The sequence below is a fragment of the Triturus cristatus genome, chromosome 1_2 (genome assembly GCF_964204655.1).
Source record: "Triturus cristatus chromosome 1_2, aTriCri1.1, whole genome shotgun sequence".
NCBI classification, from domain to species: domain Eukaryota; kingdom Metazoa; phylum Chordata; class Amphibia; order Caudata; family Salamandridae; genus Triturus; species Triturus cristatus.
Window position 1 is genome coordinate 703343879 of NC_140580.1, and position 20009 is coordinate 703363887.

Here is a 20009-nt window from a genome sequence, read left to right on the forward strand (position 1 = left end):
TCTGAAAACGATGTTTTTTTCAGTGAATAGATATATATATATTACCTACTGGCGGTTGCCAGTAGGTAGTTATAGTTGGGACCTATTTTCCATAGGAAATCCGCAACATTCTATTCCCAATGGTGGCGGTTGACGAATCTTCGCGAAATTTTCAAAACGTTTGGCCAGTTCCTATCCGCTCCTATCCTGAAAGTCTCGGATTGATTCGTCAAGAGGGGGACGAGAAAAAAGGGGGGGTCCCAAACGTGTTTTCCACATGCAATTTTCCATAGGAACCTTTAGTCGCAGCTACAGCCCGAACTGCTGAACGGAATTACACCAAATTTGGCAAAAAGGTAGCCCTTGGTTCAGAGTCGTGCCGTTTGGTTAAATGGTGTAAATCCGTTCAGTATTCAAAATCAAAAGTAAAACCACATATATATCTATGGGCTCGGTGGATCCGCGCACCCTGCCGAGCACGAGCTGTATGCTAATTGACTGTCAACACTCCAAACCAGGAAGTGTTGGCAGCCATCTTGTGCCTTAGTAGAACCAAGGCACAAGATAACAGAAGGAAAAACGCGCAAAACGCAAAAAAGGGGCAGGGTAGAAACACCCTGAACCCCTAGGCCTGCTGAGGGGTCCCACAAGGCCCCCCAAGGCCCAAAATATATATATATATATTTTTTTTAACGGTAGGATGAGCGCAGGGTGCGTGGATCCTGCCGCGCATCTTTGGTAATTAGCCCCCAGGGGGGGCCAAATCCCGGGGGCAATAGTTATTATGTAAAGGGGGGCCCAGAGGGGCCACCCAGCCCCGGGGACCGCCACCCCGGGGCTTTTTTTAAATTATGTGCGGGGGGCTCTCAGGCCCCCCCAGCCCCAGGGACCGGCACGCCCCGGGGCTTCTTTAAATTAGGTGGGGGGCTCTCAGGTCCCCCATCCCCGGGGACCGCCACCCCGGGGCTTCTTTAAATTAGGTGTGGTGAGGCTCTCAGGCCACCCCAGCACCGGGGCTTCTTTAAATTAGTTTCGGGGGGCCCTCAGACCCCCCCAGCCCTGGGGACAGCCACCCCTGGGGCTTTAAGAAATGAATGGTGGGGCGGCTCGCGGCCCCCCCGTGGCCCCGGGGACCGCCACCCCGGGCCTTTATTTAAAAAAAAAATACCCTGTGCGGGGGGTGGGGAGCTCAAGACCCCCACATGCCCCGGGGACCGCCACCTCCCCGGGGCTCTATATATATATATAAATTGGGGGTCCGTGATGGACTCCCCAGCCCCAGGAGCACAACCCCCCGGGCTCTGTAGATTGTGGGAGGGGGGCCGCACGGCCCCCCTCCTGGAGCCTGTGATGGCCCTGGGGACCGCCAACCCCCAGGGCCGGCTCCTGCAGTGTCCCTGGGTGCCTACCCCTGGGACTTTGTAGTTTGCTATGGCAGGGCGGGAGCCGCGAGGCAAACTTGGATTGAATTTTGAAAGAGAGCGAGCAGGGAAACCTGCTCTCTCTTTCAAAATTCAAACCAAATTGCTTTTCCACACGGGGAGTTGCATCTTAGCAGCTCCCCATGTGGAAAAGCAATGCCGGTTCCCAAGGGACACGGGAAGCCGGCAGTGACCGTGGGGGGATTGGGGTCCCCCCCCACGGTCCCAAACGGAGAGGGCCAGTCCCGGGGGATGGGGTCCCCGGGGCTACAAGTGGCCCGGGAGGTGGGCCACTTTGCCCCCCTCCCCAAAATTTTAATAATTAAAAAAAATATTTAAAAACAAAGGCCGGCCCCGGGGGATGGGGTACCCGGGGCCGATTAAGGTCTCGGGAGGGGGGCCACACGGCCCTCTTGCCAATTTGTTTTTACAAATAAATAAATTTGGGGGCAGGCCCTGGGAAAGGGGGTCCCCAGGGCCAAGAATATTAGGTAAATAGTTTGTCAGAGTTTGCTGTAGTGATTATAACAACAAATTTTGCTTCTTCTTTTGTTTAGTTTAAGTTGATCCGTATAGAATTTTTTGTCCAGTTGTGAAGTAGCTGGTCTACGTACGTTTCGGTGAAACTGTTATTAGAGTCACCTTCTGAAGGATCAACTTAAACTAAACAAAAGAAGAAGCAACATTTGTTGTTATAATAACTACAGCAAACTCTGACAAACTATTTAAAATCATATTGTAGTTGATCCATCCAGTTGTGTTTCTTTTAAAGTTTCTTTCTTTACATTTTTCCCTTGTGTGGTATGTTTGTTGGGATGTAAGAAGAGTATGCGAGAATAGAATGTAGATATTTATGTTGTCTGTCGAGGGGGATTTTCTATTTGCTCGAATATTGTGATTTGAAACCAATGTAATTGATGTTCACTTCACTGATTGTTTGTATACAATTGTTTCATGAATATTTGTAAATCACAAAAGAAAATACAAAAATGGAATATTAACATATTTTGACATAAAAAAACTCTCTTTTTGATAAATAATAAAAAATCTAAGATGAAAAAAAGAAAAAATTGTGTGTAGACATTGTATTTATTGGGAATTACTGATGTACTGATATTTGAACTATTGAGAGTACTTACCAGAAAAAAAGAGTTAAAGGTCGGTTAAGAGGCAGTAACCTCACATATTTGTTCCTTTTTCCCCCCTCTTGGACCTAAAAGTAACTGGGGAAAACCTCTCTCCCACATACACACCGCCACTCATTCATAGAGTTACTCACAAACATAGTCACTCATGCTAATAGAGAATCAAACATCCATTTACTTGCATATACCGTTATACACACACACAACACTACACTTACTTCTACAGAAATGTACACATACTTACTCTCTTAAACAATCACTTATAGAAACACATACTTATTTATACAGGAACTCTTCTAATCTCTCACTCGCACATATACTCACTTATATACACCAATACTCACATATACTAGTTTAAAACATATTTAGTTACTCATAAAGACACTATTGAGATAGTCATTCACTCACTAACACACCCATATACACACTCTCATCCACCCATACAGTCCTGCACACATGCTCTCTTCAAAACACATACAGTGAGTCACTCATTCATGCATCTATGCGCTAAGTAATACCCCCACCGAACCATACAGACACTCAGACACTCATACTGATACTCAAAAAACCAACTAATAACCCATATAGACACTCATGTAGCTACTCACCAACCCACGCAGCCACTTATACACAAAGCGAGAGACTGATACAGATATTTACATATTTAAATATTACTCGCTAACCCATGTATTCACCAAGATAGACTCAATCAGTCAGTTATAAAATCAATTTAAAAAAAACAAAATCATCCATTTACACACTTATTTACCCATTTAGTCTTCCGTCGAGCTTGAGATATACATATGTAAAACATATTTATTTTCAGAAAAACACACATTCACTGGATGTCATGAGTGATGTCATTTGAGATGTCATGAGTGATGTCATGAGTCATGTCACTGACCATGTCATGAGTAATGTAATATGTGACGTCATCAGCAGTGCATTGTGGGCGCGCGAGTTATAGTTAGCTGAACTAACTATAACGGGGGAATTTCAATGGTTTTGTACGAGTGAAATGTCCAGATAACTAGAACGCCCCTGAAACCTATCGTTTTTTCAGTGAAAATATATATCTATATCAGAACTGTCGGCGAGGAGCAAATCTGCATCTACTGCAGGAGGAAGGCAACATGAATTGTTACATGAATCTGACCTGGGAGAGGAGGCGACCCAGAGGCGCGTCCCAAACTCACAGGTAAAATATGATGGAGGACACTGACCTCTCCCGCAGTCCAACGATATAAAGAGAGGCCCCAGAATAATTGGCTGCAGCTCTCTGACGATCTCGGGGAGCTCCAAAATCTTAGACTCCAGACACTAGAATCCTACAACTTAGAGGGGTCCACCACTGTATCCTCCGACCATTATGGTTGCACCAGTTTGTCCAGTTCACGCAAGGGCGACAGATGCTTCAGGGGAAGAAGTATGGGGAGGGACGGGGTTGGGGGTTTGTTTGAGGAGGTATTTATATGTTTTTGTTTCTTGTCCGGTTTTCTATTGCAGAAGACATGACACGTTTACCCTCCCCACTCAGTGACCAAACAATAGAGAGATGTCGCCACCCTCCATTCAGAGTCATGGTACACACAGACTCACAAGCACCCAGACCTTGCAGTCAGTACGCATTCAGTGGTACCCCCAATGACAGTAACTAGCACTGATCTGGAGTCCCTGCGGATTCGGTCAAAGAATGTTAATCGACTCCTGGACAGCAGGTGGCGGTTTTCAAATTTGCACACAGATTCGCCCCCGGTATCCTCATGTTGCAAGAAACCCATCTACTAGGTAATCAATGTCCATTTCTAGACTGGCAGGGATACAATAAAGTCCACCATGCGGGGTTTGCCCAGGGCTCCAGAGGGATGGTCATTCTCCTCCGCCGTTCCCTTCTTCTGACAGTCACTCGAGAGATCACAGACCTCTTGGAACACTTCCTAGTCATCACAGGGCAAATGGGGGAACACAACCTAAATCTTGTTACAGTCTATGTGCCTCCGACACTCCTTAAGGCATCCTTTTGAGATCTGGCGGCCCTACTAGCATCTCTCCCTCAGGGATTGACAATGATTGGTCAGGACTTCAACGTAGTCATGAATCTGACTTGCGATGTAACAGACATCCCTTCCCAGAAAAGTGTTCGGGAGCCAGGTGGCTCTCGGACTGGAATGCCCAGCTTGGGCTTTTTGATGTCTGGAGAACGTGGAACCCCCAGCTCCGCCAATACGCTCATACCTCAGCAGCGCACCACTCCCAATCATGTATTGACTTGATTTTCATGCCAGCCACTGACTGCCGCATTGTGGCGGAGGTCCAGGCACTGGTTCAAGGAATTTCAAACCACTAACCCCTACATCTTTGCTTGGGGAATCCGAGTGGTACACTTCGCCCGGTCTGGCATTTAAAAGCCTGGTTCTTCCAACACAAAGAGTGCAAAAAAAACCTCAAGTTATACTTACAAAGTAATAAGGGTACAGTTGAGTCACCTAGCACGCTATGGGAGGCTGGTTAAGCCACCATTAGAGGCTTTGCCAAAGGTCGCATCAAAGCGATATACCGATCCCGAGAGGACCACCTCCCTCACCTTTAACCTCAAGCGTTTCGATTGGAGAGTTCTATGGGCGATTCAGATACAGAATCGGTCTCCCGACAACTTGTGCTTTTACATGAAGAAATTTGCCAGATCTCCTTGGAATCAGCCAATCAGATATGGCGATCCTCTGTAGTCTGGGTGTATGGGTGGGGTGATAAAAAATGGTAAGCTCTTGCACAGGTTAATATCCTGCCCCTTGGCAAATCAGATACTCCCCGAGCTCATGGATGCGGAGGGGTGCATGAAGAGGAAGCCAGAGGCTATAGCTCAGACATTTGCAGCGTATTACAAAAACCTCTATTCCATGACCCTGACCACAGAAGCAAGGGGTGGTGCTGACTTCTTGCAAGATGTCCCACTCAGCGACTGTCGGAGACTAAGATTTAGATGCTGTATAAACCTATATCGCAGGAGAAAATAGGCGATGGCTACTGGAAAACACTGGGCCCAGACGGATATCTGGCAGAGTACTAGTCGACATTTAGGGAGATAATGACACCAAAACTACAGGCCCTCGATTAAAAAAAAAAAAAAAACTGGTAGATCGAGGAGGGTTCACGCAAGACATTGATTTGGCCATGATTGCGGTCATACCTAAGGCTAACCCACTGTCTACGTCCTGCTCGGACTATTGTCCGATATCTCTCATTAACACGGAAGTTCAAATTTATGCCACGATCCTTGCCGCTCACCTCAAAAACTTAAATACATCCCGACCAATGCAGATTCATGCCTTGCTGTGGAACAAGACACTGTTTAAGGCGCCTTCACGTGGCACTGGAATATCAGCACTTACTTCCCCCATATCTGGTCTTACTCCTGGTAGATTTTGAGAAGGCTTTTGATACAGTAGATTGGCGAGATATGGATGAGGTTTTCGTCCAGACAGGTTTTGGCCCATGCTTCAGACGTCTGACACAAGTATTATACTCTAACCCATAGCCCAAATGTTAGTCAATGGAGTCCTCTTGCAGGAGTTTTTTTTGATCCGCCGGGGGATGAAGCAGGGGTGCCCCTTATACCCATTGCTCTTTGCTCCGGCGATAGAGTCGCTAGCACGACTTGCTAGATGCGATCCTCAATTCCAGGGATGGCGCTGGAATACGTCTCATGAAGAATGTATTGCCCTTTATGCAGACAACGTCGTCCTGTATATGCAGATCCCCCTCGCACAGGCCCCCGTTGTTTGATAAAAAATTACAAGGATGTATGGTTGCTTTCAATGAAAGTTGGAAAATAATATCAAACCTCATTTAAAAGGTGCTACTAAGGGTTATCATAAGCCAAGCCTAAAAATAACCATTGCACAGGTGACTTCTTTTTGAGGTTGAAACTTCCACAAGGTAGTGCAAGCTTTGAAACACTTAATGACCAGAAAGACTGCCAATTCAAACAAAGAATGGAAAAAATTTGACAAAGGATAAAGACATCTTCAGAACTTTCTCAAATATTATCCGTTATTTTGATTCAATGTACTTAGTAGAGGTTACCTGGGACTTCGCTACATACAGATTAAGTCTACAGATAAAACACCAGCATATAAGGGTCTTATCAATTTCCTGTGCAGGAGACCGGGTATGTCACCATATATATTGTCCTCCCCTAACAGGGCTACATCATATTTATGATATTAATGAACCTGATCCTCGCGCCCGTATGCCCTCTTTATCGGGAATCCTTGGGGGTAGGGGAGGGGTAAGATACAACATAGCAGCCAAGAAAGCAGAGATACCATCAGTTAGAACACAATATCCTTGCTGCACAACAGCTAGGACTAAAGCAGAAGAACTCAGCTATTAAACGTTTTCCGGGGCCTCTAGTTGGTGGTGGAATGGGTTGAGGGAACAGTATGCATAGCAATGTAGCTTACTTCCCTAACAACTGCTTTACTCATAATAACAGCTAATAAGAAGTAACAAAAAAACAAACAACAAAAACACGCTTATCTTTAAAAAGGCACCCCATCTAGGCAGGTGGTACAAAACAAGAAGTGAGAGAATCCCCAAACACAATCAATAAGGTGAAGAAGATTTTAGGATGACAAATCATTAGTTCTTATATCTCATTTACAGAGACTCCTATTATTTAATGGAATTTTGTAAAGAAATTAACTTTGCATTAACTAGAGAAGCGCACAGTAAAGCAGACAGTGAGACACTGTATATGACTACCTCATTCTTGGCATGTCCAAGGGTACAAAGGGATCACTGTGACTCCCATTAACAAGGTTTTGGAGGGCAACATTAGTATTTTTGGGAGGGGGGGGATTTCCTTTCAGGTCAAACTGGTGTTAGAGGGGTTTTAAGATCTTTAAGAAGATATTTCATCAAGTCTTAAGTTCCTTGTACTTTTGTATACAAGACCTAATGAGGGGGGGGTTGAAACCTAGAGTGTCTTTTTCAGGATAAAGGTCCTAGAAAGGATCTTTAGAGAGACGTTACAGAGACTTTTCAACACATCAATTAGGCTCATGAGCAGATGTTAGAGTGAAGTACAATCAGGTCACAAGTGTATCATTTCAAGAGTGGGTCAAGCAGTTGCTTGCCTTGAGACTATGCACAATCTTGATCCTTTCCATCTTCAATAAACTATGGTCTTGCCAAGATAATCCCACGAAGTACAGAAAAATGTAAATGAAAGAACCTCATTTGATGAAAATTGATCACTCAGCTGAATAAAGCTCATATAAGCAGATAACATAACCCTCTTCCATTAAGAAAGAATTGACACATAGAAGTCTGAAACCTTGGTTTTAATGACATAAAGGAGACACCAATTCTGAAAAGAAAAATCTAAAATATCATTAAGAATATACCAAGACTATAGAACATACAGATCTTGTCGGGGAAAGGAATAGCACTATGTAGTACAAATTGTGTGAGTGGGATTGGAATGGCTAGGACTTCTAAATGGGTAATGTCAGGATAATATACAGGGAGCATGATGCATATCAATTGGCATCAGGCCTTTCAAAGCTTCAGAAATATCAAGAGTGTGCACATCAGATACCCAGACTCAAAGATACCTGCCAAATAAGGATGGAAATACTTTAATTAATTTGATCCTCTTGTCATTACTTGTCCAATTGTTACCAAATAGTCTCTACACAACAGTACTACCTAGTGCAATTAGTACTCGCTCTGAGAGCAAAGTGTGAGGTGTCAGAATTAAATAAAACAATTGTTCAACATGCTTGATTAACAATTCATTTAAAAACATGTACTGCTTTTAATTTTTCCTAAACCTCGAGCAGTACGACAGAAATAAGGGCAATTAGAATCAGTAACCACTACAGCATGCCACAAACTATCTATGTAAATTAGCAGGCCCAAAATGCTCACTTTTTGATAGAAGAGACTGCCAGTATATTTGCTCAAATTAGATATGTTGAAGGAAACCAAAATGAAAAGTCATAAGCAGATAATGGGACACTGACATGTACTTGCTTGGAATTTGTCCTCGCTCCAGCTTCTGAGCATTTTCATCTAGCTGCCAGGCCATCCAGGCTCCAAAGTTCCCTTGTGGTAGTGTGTCATCCACATATAAAATATCGTCCTTCTTAAAGCTGAGATCTGGCTCCACCTCTGCTTGACGATCGTAAAGTGCTCTGAAAAAGAAAAATGTTTCTTACATACAGTATAATGTTCAAGACACTGAGTGAAAAGATTCCTCATCCTACAGTACAACCATAAAGCACAAATGCTAAACATTTCCATTGAGAAGCCCTCAACGTGCACTGCTTTAGTCTCTAAATATATGAACCCAAGCCTATTTTTATCTTTTTTAGTTGCATACTTTATGTGTATGTAAGGATTTGACCAACAATAAACAGTCTGTTTTGGACACTAATCCAGATTCTGGCTAGATCCAAGCAGAATAGTACCAATTCAAAACTGAACTTATCTCGTTTCATTCTGTGGAAACTTACTCATGGAATATTTTAAAAGCATAAAACAAACTATTGTTAGATTAATAAACTCAATCTTTGAAGCATTTCAATATTCATCAATAGCCTAGTATTTATTTTAAAGTTAAATGTTTGGCCTTTCTACATACAGATTTTTATATCCTAGTACATTATCATAGCATGTTTTCAAATTACCCCTCATCTGATGGATAGTCATGTAGATCTATCTATACATTACCCAGCCGCAGGGTATTCCCCATAACTATCAGGGGGAAGAGTAGGTATTTATTAGAACAGAGAAAGCGTTTCACTTTACCCATCTTGTAGGTTACATGCTCTTTGTTGATATATATATATATATATATTTAGCGCAGAAAGCATGAGCCTAGCTACATGGCCAGCAGGTCACTTTAGAACTATCAAGAGCAAAATGCAAGGTAACGAGAGAAGGAATGAGGAACAGTCAATTAGAATACAAGACGATACTGGTCTTTAAAGTGGCTTCTAAAGAGGTAAGTGTTTAGGCTTTTCCAGAAAAATAGCAAGTTAGGATTGAATCAGATATTTTACCGGTGGACATCTAAATAGTCTTGGAGTCAGGCATGAGAAGACAGTCCTGTCTTTCTGGAGTTCCAGGTTAAGGCAGGATTAGTTTCCGGGCTGTTTTTCACTGCCTGTGGATTGTAGTTTGTCACTTACACTAGGATATACTAGCATCTAGCTGAGGGGGATCATAATCCTTGAAATGTTTGTTCCCAGGACTATATTGCATCGACTTAATTACACAGTAACCTTATTTCCAGACTTTCACCATTACAACTGCTGAGTGGAGGTTCACATATTTTAGCAGATGAATGAGAGCTATTATATCAATCTCTCATGGAGAATCTAGACCCACAGTCTAACTATTAAAATGCCTTATTGCTTTCCATTTTCACATGATGTATCAACAAGCAAGTTTCAAATGTGATCCATCTTTCAAGATCCCATAGGCAATCTGTATAGTCTGGAAACTTAGTGTTTTAACCACTATTTAGGGAGTGATCACTTACAAAATACAAAGGATGAATCAATTAATTTCCAAGGTGTTTTGCAGGTTGTTATTGTGAAAGTTCCCCAAACAGATAGATTTCAAAATCACAAACTAAGCCATTAGTTAAATTCATAACATACGGAGTAACTACTTTCAACCTGCATTTAGTCAGTGGCATGTCCCGACTATGGTTAAGGCCCCATTTCATTTCATTAGATAAACACCATGAGAGACACACAGATTCGATTTTGTTCTGTCATTTAAGAAGTAACTTAACAGCTTTGATTTAAGTTTAGCATAAATGCATACTTTGACCATTGAGTCTGAGAATGCTCTTCAAATCTTCCTCCTTAAATTCCTAAATCCAGAAGGAGCCGGTAGCTTGCGTACAATCAACTGCTCCATTTAGACCTGATAATCCACTCCCCAACATCACAGTTACAAGTTACAAGACTGTGGGCTCTACAGGATGACACCTCCTATTAATAGGAGCTAGGTGTATGTGAAAGTGTGTATAATTAAATATACATTTCACCCTCAGTTGATAAAATTCAAGTAATATGCCCCATTTAAACAAATCTCTTTCCCTGTTGCATCTGACTTGGAACTATAACACTATATTGTTTCTGTAATTAGTATGAAGGTGTGTACTAACTATATTCTCCTCTTCAGTGAATACACACACACTTTTTTTTTTAACACTAACAACTCTTCTTCGCCATAAAGAATGGGTTCCTGAACGTCTGTTGATTAACCTTCTTGCCCTTCTCTAAAGCCTCTCATAAATCCTCTAAAGGTCCCCCATCAGCAGTAGTATTAATGAACTAGTTCCTTAACTTTGGTAACCCTCTTTCTGATACAGACTACCTAGCCATAGATTCCTCACCTCAGACTGGATTCAGAAACTTTTAGCACTACATCTGTGGCCCAGGTGGTGGTGCCTTGCGGTTCTGCACTGACACCGTTATGCTTCAGACAGGACGTGCGGGGCCTATATGGGTGGCACCCCTACGCGCCGACAGCTGCTTCCAAGACTGTCCACGCCTCCAGAGGCAGTACCCTAAAAGGAAATTGGTAAGCCAATGTGCAGATTCCTAGAGTTGGGATCTTATTAATGGATAGTATCCGACCAAAGAACGGGGAAGATTGATGAAGAATCTGCAGCTGGATAGAGTCTGTACCAGAAAGAGCATTACCCAGGGTAACTTGTTTATTTGATAGAGAGAGAGAGAGACTTCTATCCACAGCTTTCTCACCTTTTGATTAGATACCAAAGCCATACCTATTCAGTGGCGGGTCTGTGAAGGGACACAAACCAGAAGGTTTTGCAGGGCCGAACGGACAAAATACAACTCCTGGCGAACTAGACTGTCCAAGCAATAATGCTATGCGAATGTATGACGGATCACCCATGTAACTACACAACTAATGTCTATTACAGGGACTATGTGTGCCAAAGCAGTGGTAGCAGCTTTGGCCCTGATAGAACGACCAGAGTCCTTCCAGAGGCAGTGTCTTGGCCAATGCATAGCAGTTCTTAATGCAGAGCACGATCCAGCGGGAGATGGTTATCTTCTGCACTGCCTTGCCTGTTTTTTGCTTCCACGAACTTCACAAGGAGTTCATCGTCCACCCGATGGTCTTTGGTATGATTGATAGAGTAGTTCAGCACCCTCTTGAGGTCCAAGTGATGAATTCTCTCCTCCGACTTAGAGGGGTGAGGTGGAGCATGGAATGCTAGCAAGGTGATGATTTGTCCGACGTGGAACGTCACACCTTGCATAAGGAAGGATGCCCATAAATGCAAACCCAGTTTGTCTGTAAAGAACAAGTTACTTACCTTCGGTAACGCTTTTTCTGGTGGATACAGTATCTGCCTGTGGATTCCTCACCTTGTGAATATCCCCTGCGCCAGCAACAATCGGAAACTTTTGTAGCAGTCCACGCCGATGGGGTCGAAGATGACGTCACAGAGACACGACTCCGCTCGCGACTCCACTGACATCACCGGCTCCATAAGAAGACCTCCTCGGCGTGATGACGTCAGTTCCGCCCCTTTTTTCCGTGCCTTCGAGGCACACGGACGGACTGACAGCAATATGTACATAAACAGCATACACAGTGCACAATATGCATATCAACACACACAGTGTGGAAAAGAAACATCAAAGCACTAGAAATAACCCAATGTCCCTGACAGTCATAAATACATTTGAAATCATCAATAGAATTACCGTCATAGAATCACTGGAATAGAAGGATGGACAACGGGGAGGCGGGTGGGTCGGTGAGGAATCCACAGGCAGATACTGTATCCACCAGAAAAAGCGTTACCGAAGGTAAGTAACTTGTTCTTCTGATGGATACATCTGCCAGTGGATTCCTCACCTTGTGAATAGATTCCACAGCAGTCCCCGCTCCCGGAGGAGGGTGTCCATCCCCCTATACCAGAAAATCCTGAAGGACGGAACGGGCAAAATGTCCGTCCCTCCTCACCTCAGAGTCTAAACAATAATGTTTTGCAAAGGTGTGAAGGGAGGCCCAAGTTGCCGCCCTACAAATGTCCTCCACAGGAACACCCCTAGACAAAGCAGAGGTAGAAGACTTAGCTCTAGTGGAATGAGCTCTTAAACCCTCCGGAGGCTCCTTACCAGCTAGGGAGTAGCAGATCTTGATGCATAGCACAATCCATCTTGAAAGGGTGCGCTTGTGCACCGCACGACCCTTTCTGCAGCCAGCAAAGCCCACAAAGAGCTGGTCATCAATCCTGTAGTCCTTAGTCCTGTCCAGGTAAAAGCTCACCGCCCTCTTAGGGTCCAAACGGTGAAGTCTCTCCTCCTCCTTGGAAGGGTGAGGGGGAGGATAAAAGGTAGGAAGGGTAATGGACTGCCCCAGATGGAAGGGAGTTACCACCTTAGGCAAAAACGCAGCCCTGGTCCGGAGAACCATTCGTTCAGCATGCACAGTCAAGAATGGGGGTTTTGAACTAAGAGCTTGAAGCTCACTTACTCTCCTTGCCGAGGTGATTGCAACGAGGAAAACCGTCTTAAAAGACAACAGTCTCAAGGGACACTTATGTAAGGGCTCGAAAGGAGAACCCATAAGATAAGTCAGTACAAGGTTTAAGTCCCATTGAGGTACAATAAAGGGAGTAGGAGGGAATTTATTCGTAAGGCCCTTGAGAAACCTAAGCACAATAGGTGATTTAAATAAGGACGGCTGATCCGGCAGGCATAGGAAAGCCGACAAAGCCGATAAATATCCCTTAACAGTGGCCACAGCAAAGCCTTGCTGGGCAAGAGAAAGAGCAAACTGCAGAATGTTAGACAAACGAGCCTTCAAGGGATCAATCGACCTCTCTCCACACCAGAGAACGAACTTAGACCATCTATAGGAGTATATGGATTTGGTGGAGTGTCGCCTGGCCGATAAAATAACATCCACCACATCTGGCGGGAGAGAGAAAGAATTCAGGTTGCCCCGTTCAATCTCCAGGCATGAAGGTGTAAGCTCTGGAGGTGGGGGTGTAGAACCTGCCCCTCCGACTGCGAGAGGAGGTCTGCCCTCAGAGGGAGACGGAGCGGAGGGCATGAGGAGAGGTGGAGAAGATCTGTGTACCACACCCTTCTTGGCCAATCCGGGGCGATCAATATAACTTGGGCCCGGTCTTGGCGAACCTTCCTCAGAACCCGAGGAATCAAGGGTATGGGAGGAAACGCGTAAAGGAGTCGAGAGCCCCAACTCAACTGAAACGCGTCTCCCAACGCCCCCTGCATCGGATACTGGAGACTGCAGAATGACAGGCAGTGCGCGTTCTCGAAAGTGGCAAACAGATCCACCCGAGGAGTTCCCCACGTCCGAAAGACGTGACGAACTACCTCCGGATGGAGCCTCCACTCGTGGTCGGCAGAGAACTGCCGACTGAGACTGTCCGCACGTACGTTCAGCACCCCGGCCAGATGATTCGCCATCAGACAAATCCGATGGTCCTGAGCCCAGGACCATAGACGCAGGGCCTCTCTGCATAGACAAAGAGACCCCACTCCTCCCTGCTTGTTTATATACCACATCGCGGTAGTGTTGTCCGTCAGAACCTGAACAGACCGACCGCGAAGGGAAGGGAGAAAGGCCTTGAGCGCCAAGCGTATCGCCCGTAACTCCAGAAGGTTGATGTGAAGCAACCTTTCCTCTGGAGACCAAAGACCCTTGATCTCCAGATCCCCCAGATGCGCACCCCACCCTAAGGTGGATGCATCCGTTATCACTGTGGTCACCGATGGAGGTAGATGAAAGGGCCTTCCTTGAGACAGATTGCCCTCCACGCTCCACCAAGATAGATCCGCTGCAGCTTCTCTGGAGATCCTCACAGACTCCCTGAGATCCCCTTTGTGCTGATACCACTGCTTGCGGAGGCACCACTGGAGCGCCCTCATGTGCCAGCGTGCATGGTTGACCAACAGTATGCAGGAAGCGAACAGACCGAGCAGGCGAAGGACCTTCAGAACTGGAACAACCGCTCCGCTGAAAAACAAAGGAATCATTTCCTGTATGTCGAGAATCCTTTGAGGAGGAGGGAATGCTCGACACACAGTAGTGTCCAGTACCGCACCTATGAACAGGTTGCGCTGAGAGGGCACCAGGTGAGATTTGGGCACGTTGATCGAAAAACCCAATCTGTACAACAGCCGAGTTGTATCCTGCAGATGACACAGCACCTTCTCCGACGACTCCGCCTTGATCAGCCAGTCGTCCAAATAAGGGAAAACCGAAATTCCCGATCTTCTGAGATGGGCTGCCACCACTGCCATCACCTTTGTGAAGACTCGAGGTGCCGAAGTAAGACCAAACGGGAGGACCGCAAACTGATAATGTTGCGATCCTACCGTGAAACGGAGATACTTCCTGTGCGACTTCAGGATGGGGATGTGAAAATACGCATCCTGCAAGTCGAGCGACACCATCCAGTCCTCCTGATTCAGCGCCTGAAGAACCTGCGCAAGGGTGAGCATCTTGAACTTCTCCTGTTTCAGGTAAAAGTTCAGGATTCTGAGGTCTAGTATCGGACGCAATCTGCCGTCCTTCTTCGGGATCAGAAAATACCGGGAGTAGCATCCCTGACCCCTCTCCTGCTCCGGAACCACCTCTATCGCCCCTTTCTGAAACAACTTCAGGACTTCTTCCTGCAGGAGAAGACGGTGGTCCTCCGAGCAAGCACCTTGGCAAGGAGGGTAAACTGGAGGAAATTCCCGAAAGGGAAGGGCGTACCCATTTTCTACAAGATCCAGAACCCAAAGGTCTGTAGTAACCGATTCCCAATCTTGTAGAAAATGGGTAAGCCGGCCCCCCACAGGACCAGCATGATCCGGAATGTCGAATCTAGGGCTGTTTTGCGGTGGTGGGAGGGGCTGAGGAAGAGGAAGAGGAGGAGGAGAGTTGACGGCCACGTGAGCGACCTCTAAGTCTTCCTCTATATCCCTTGGAGCTTTGCTGCTGCTGCTGCTGCTGCTGCTGCTGCTGCTGGGCTGGTCTATAAGAACGAAAACTCGCCCTTCCAAAACCTCTGTACCTCTTGAAAGTACCTCTCGGCTGGGATTGAAGGCCCAACGACCTAGCCGTAGCCTTACTCTCTTTGAAGCGCTCGAGAGCAGCATCAGCCTTCTTCCCGAACAGACCAGACCCATCAAAAGGTAAATCCAACAAGGTCGACTGGACATCCGAAGAAAATTCGGAGGACTTAAGCCATGCACCCCTCCTGGTGGCAACTGAAGACCCCATGACCCTGGCAACTGAGTCTGCTGTATCCAAGCCACTCTGTATAACCTGGCGAGCAGCCGCCTAGGCATCCGACAGTACTTCACTGAAGCCTGCCCTATCCACCTCCGACCGCTTCGGTGCCAACTTTTTAGCCGAATCCATAAGCGCATGGATATAGCGCCCCAATAAACAAGTCGCATTAGAAGACTTTAATGCCATACTGGCTGAAGAAAAGACTTTCTTGGCTGATTGGTCCACCTTCTTGGCCTCTCTGTCCCCTGGGACCTGAGGAAACGCACCTTTTGAACGCCCAGAACAAGCAGCCTGAACGACCAGACTTTCAGGTGAAGGGTGTGATGACAAAAACTCAGGATCCCCCGGAGCCACCCTATATCTCCTTGCAACCACCTTGGACACCGCAGGAGCCGAAAAAGGCTTGCGCCACACATCCAACACAGGCTCCAATATCGCTTCATTAAAAGGCAACAGCGGCTCTGACACCGCAGTTGGAGAGTGCAACACCTCAGTCAAGATATTGGACTTGAACTCAACAGATGGCAATTGAAGGTCCAACAACTCTGCAGCCTTTCTGATTACAGCATGATAAGGAGCCGCGTCTTTAGAAGGTTCATCTGAAGGAGGAGTGATCTCCCACTCCGGAGACAAATCCAACCCACTTGCCTCCTTCAACTCGTCAAACACCTCATCGGATTCGACCAATTCTCCCTCTTCAGCCTCATCCATAAGATAGCTCCTCTCCTCCAGCACTCTCTGCGCCTCCCTCCTGGAACGGATCCGCACCTGCGGCGTCGGCGGCGCCGTGATCGAATCCGACGGCGCCGGCAGAGGCGTCGAACGCGGATCAGCTGGAGCAGCCGGCGTCGAACGAGGTCGAGTCGGCGCCGGTGAAGAGGGAAGCGGCGTCGATGTTTTCGGCGCCGGCACCTGCCAAGACGGCGTCGCTGGGAAGAAAGGCATAAACGGTGCTTGAGGATAAACCTGCGGCACTCCCAGATTAAAAGCCATCGGACCCATCGGACCCATAGGTGCACCAGAGGAATACATGGCCCGTGAGAACACCCCATACATCGCATTGAGATACTGCGAGGGGTCCTGACCTGGATTAGGGAAAGCCGGATACTGGTCAGGTAACACCGGACTCGGGCCTGCCGGCGCCGACGGTGGAACTTGCGGCGTCACAGACTCACCCGGAGCCTGATCATCCTCATCCTGGGCCGGAGTCGGAGACGGAGCCGAAGGACCTGCAGGACCTGGAGAAGCCATCGGCGCCGGAGAGGACGCCGGCACCGGCGAATCAGCCGGAGCCGGAGAAAACACAGGAGAAGATGGAACGGGAGGCGAAGCCGGAACAGGAGAAGGAGGCACTGACTCCCTTCGACGCCGAGCAGGTGATTTAGACTTCGACGTCGAGGCCTTGTGATGAGACGAATGCCTCCTTTTCTTCTTATGCTTCTTGCTCTTTGAAGCATGTCCCGAAGTCGACTTGGAAGCCGACCTCGACCTCGACCTGGATCTTCTTCTACCTCTTTTCTCCTTTCTCTTCATCCGGGCGATAAAGAGCTTTGCCTCTCTTTCCTTAAGAGCCTTTGAGCTCATCTTCCTGCAACACGAACATCCTTCAACATCGTGGTCCGATGACAAACACCAAACGCAGTCGTCATGCGGGTCAGTGATGGACATGTGTTTGCCACATTCATGGCAAGGCTTGAAACCAGACTTCCTTGCCGACATTCTCGAAGAAAGACAGAGAAACTTCGAAATAAACACAAAGTAACAGGTAAAGCTACCAGTAACGATTCCCGAAATCCGTTGGCGTCGTCGGCGCGGAAAAAAGGGAACTGACGTCATCACGCCGAGGAGGTCTTCTTATGGAGCCGGTGACGTCAGTGGAGTCGCGAGCGGAGTCGTGTCTCTGTGACGTCATCTTCGACCCCATCGGCGTGGACTGCTACAAAAGTTTCCGATTGTTGCTGGCGCAGGGGATATTCACAAGGTGAGGAATCCACTGGCAGATGTATCCATCAGAAGAAGGAGGTCTATAGTAGATTACCACAAGACCCTAAAGTTGACTCCCATGCACTGCTGAGGGGATGGCAATGAGGAACACAGTCTTTATAGTAAGGAGCTGTTAAAGAATACTGTTAAGCGGCTCAAACGGAGAGAACACCAGATAAGTCAGGAGCAGATTGAAGTCCAATTGGGGCATGACAAGTGGAGAAGGGGAGAAGTGTGTTAGCCCTTTAAAAAAAATTGTATCCTAACCGGAGACTTAAGCCACAAGGGTTTATCTGGCAACCTTAAGAAGGCCAAAAGATAACTTGTAATTTTGTCTGAAGCAAAGGCTTTCTGGTCAAAAGACAGAACAAATATAAGAACGTCATATCTTGGCCTAGAAGGGGTTAATCTAGAGAGTGCCACACCAAGCCACAAATTTGTCCCAACAACAACCGTATACAGTATTTGTTGAAGGACGGCTGGCTACCAAGACATTATCAACAGCCTCTGGAGGAAGGTCGAAGGTGTTCAGCTGTCGCTGCTCAATCCTCATTCATGAAAAGGGCAGTCTGATCGCAGAACATAAGCTTAAGTCCAGGAGTTCTTGATACCATACTCTCCATGCCCAATCCGGAGCCACTAGGCTCACTTGAACTCGATCAGACACGATTTTCTTAAGAACTTGGGGCAGGAATGGTATTGGTAGAAAGGCATTATTTGGTCTTGAGTTCCACTCATGGCAGATCGAATCACCGAACAAGAGACGCCTTTGAAACTTTAGAGCGTAGAAGGGCTCATAATGCACGGTCTTGGCGGTAGTGAAAAGATTGAGCATAGGTTTCCCCCATTCACAGAAGGGACGTTGCGCCACTTCCGGGTGTAGCTGCCATTCATGATCCACCAGACGTCAATGGCTGAGATCGTCTGCCCTGGCATTCAATGATCCTTCTAGGTTGTTCAGCACCAGGAAAATTCCTTGGTGGTCCACCCATATTTAGCGGTTCAAGTCCTCCTGACCCCCGTTTCCTAGCCCAACCTCACCCTTTTTGTTACAGTACTACATGGTGGTGGTGGTGTCAGTGAGCACCTGTAGCAGCCTCCTCTTGATGGACAGAAGGAAGGCTTTAAACACAAATCAGATGACCCTTGGTTCCAAAAGGTTGATGTGGAGCTGAGACTATGCCAGAGACCAGACCAGATCTCCACCTTTCCCAGATGGCCGCTCCAAACCTAAAGAGATGCATCGGTCACCACTGTCAACTCTTGGTGAGGAAGGGATCTGCCACTGACCCAAACACAATCCAGTAACCACCACTGCAGATCTTTTGCAGCCTCCTTCAAAATCTGAACGCGGTCCGAGACGTCCCCTTGATGGTCTGCCAACTGGGACTTCAGATCCCACTGCAGTGCCCCCATATGCCACCTGGCGTGCCAGACCAGCAGGATGGAGGAGACCATCAGCCCCAGCAACATCAGTGTCTACCTCCCTGAAATCCAGGACCGAGGCAGAAAGATCATAGGATCATAGGCAGAATGTCCTGGAATCTCTTTCCCGGGGGTAGGGCACAAAAACAAACTGAGCCCAGAATAGCTCCAATAAAGGGAAGCGTCTGCGATGAGGTTAGGTGTGAATTCAGCATGTTGACAGTGAACTCCTAAGATGACAGGAGGTTTGCCATAGTTTGTAGGTGGTTGATGTCTTCCTGGGGCAAGCCTGGCTTCATCGGACAGTCGTTGAGGTAGGGGAAGGCTGGCATCCCTGACCTCCGAAGGTGTGTTGCCACAACCACCATCACTTCTGTGAACACCCGAGAGGCGCTTGTGAGACCAAAGGGGAGCAAAGCAACCTCAAAATGCTACTCTTCCACCACAAACCACAGGTAGCGCCAATGGGCTTACAGGATGGAACTATGGAAACAGGCACCCTGCAGGTCCAACTCTAACAACTAGGGCCAGGTTGAGCATTCTTGAATGTCTCCTTTCAGAGAAGGTCTTGAGAGGGCACACATCTAGAAATGGCTGAAGACCTCCACCCGTACCAGACAGCAGCCGGAATAATAACCACATCCTACTCCTGGCCAAGGGCACCTTCTTCTCTGTTTTTTTGGCCAAAATGGAGGAAAGGTTTCCCGTCAGTCACTGAGGAGGTGGTGGAAGGTGC

At 46.8% G+C, this 20009-nt stretch overlaps 1 protein-coding gene across 4 annotated transcripts in view; it reads right to left on the bottom strand.

Moving 5' to 3' along the window:
• DLG5 (discs large MAGUK scaffold protein 5) overlaps positions 1-20009 on the bottom strand; it is a 1132805-nt gene that overhangs the window by 234948 nt on the left and 877848 nt on the right. For all 4 annotated transcript variants that reach the window (XM_085608570.1, XM_085608569.1, XM_085608568.1 and 1 more), the window contains one exon: positions 8575-8745. In XM_085608570.1, the coding sequence (XP_085464696.1) occupies positions 8575-8745 (171 nt within the window). The remainder of the gene's footprint in view (positions 1-8574; positions 8746-20009) is intronic.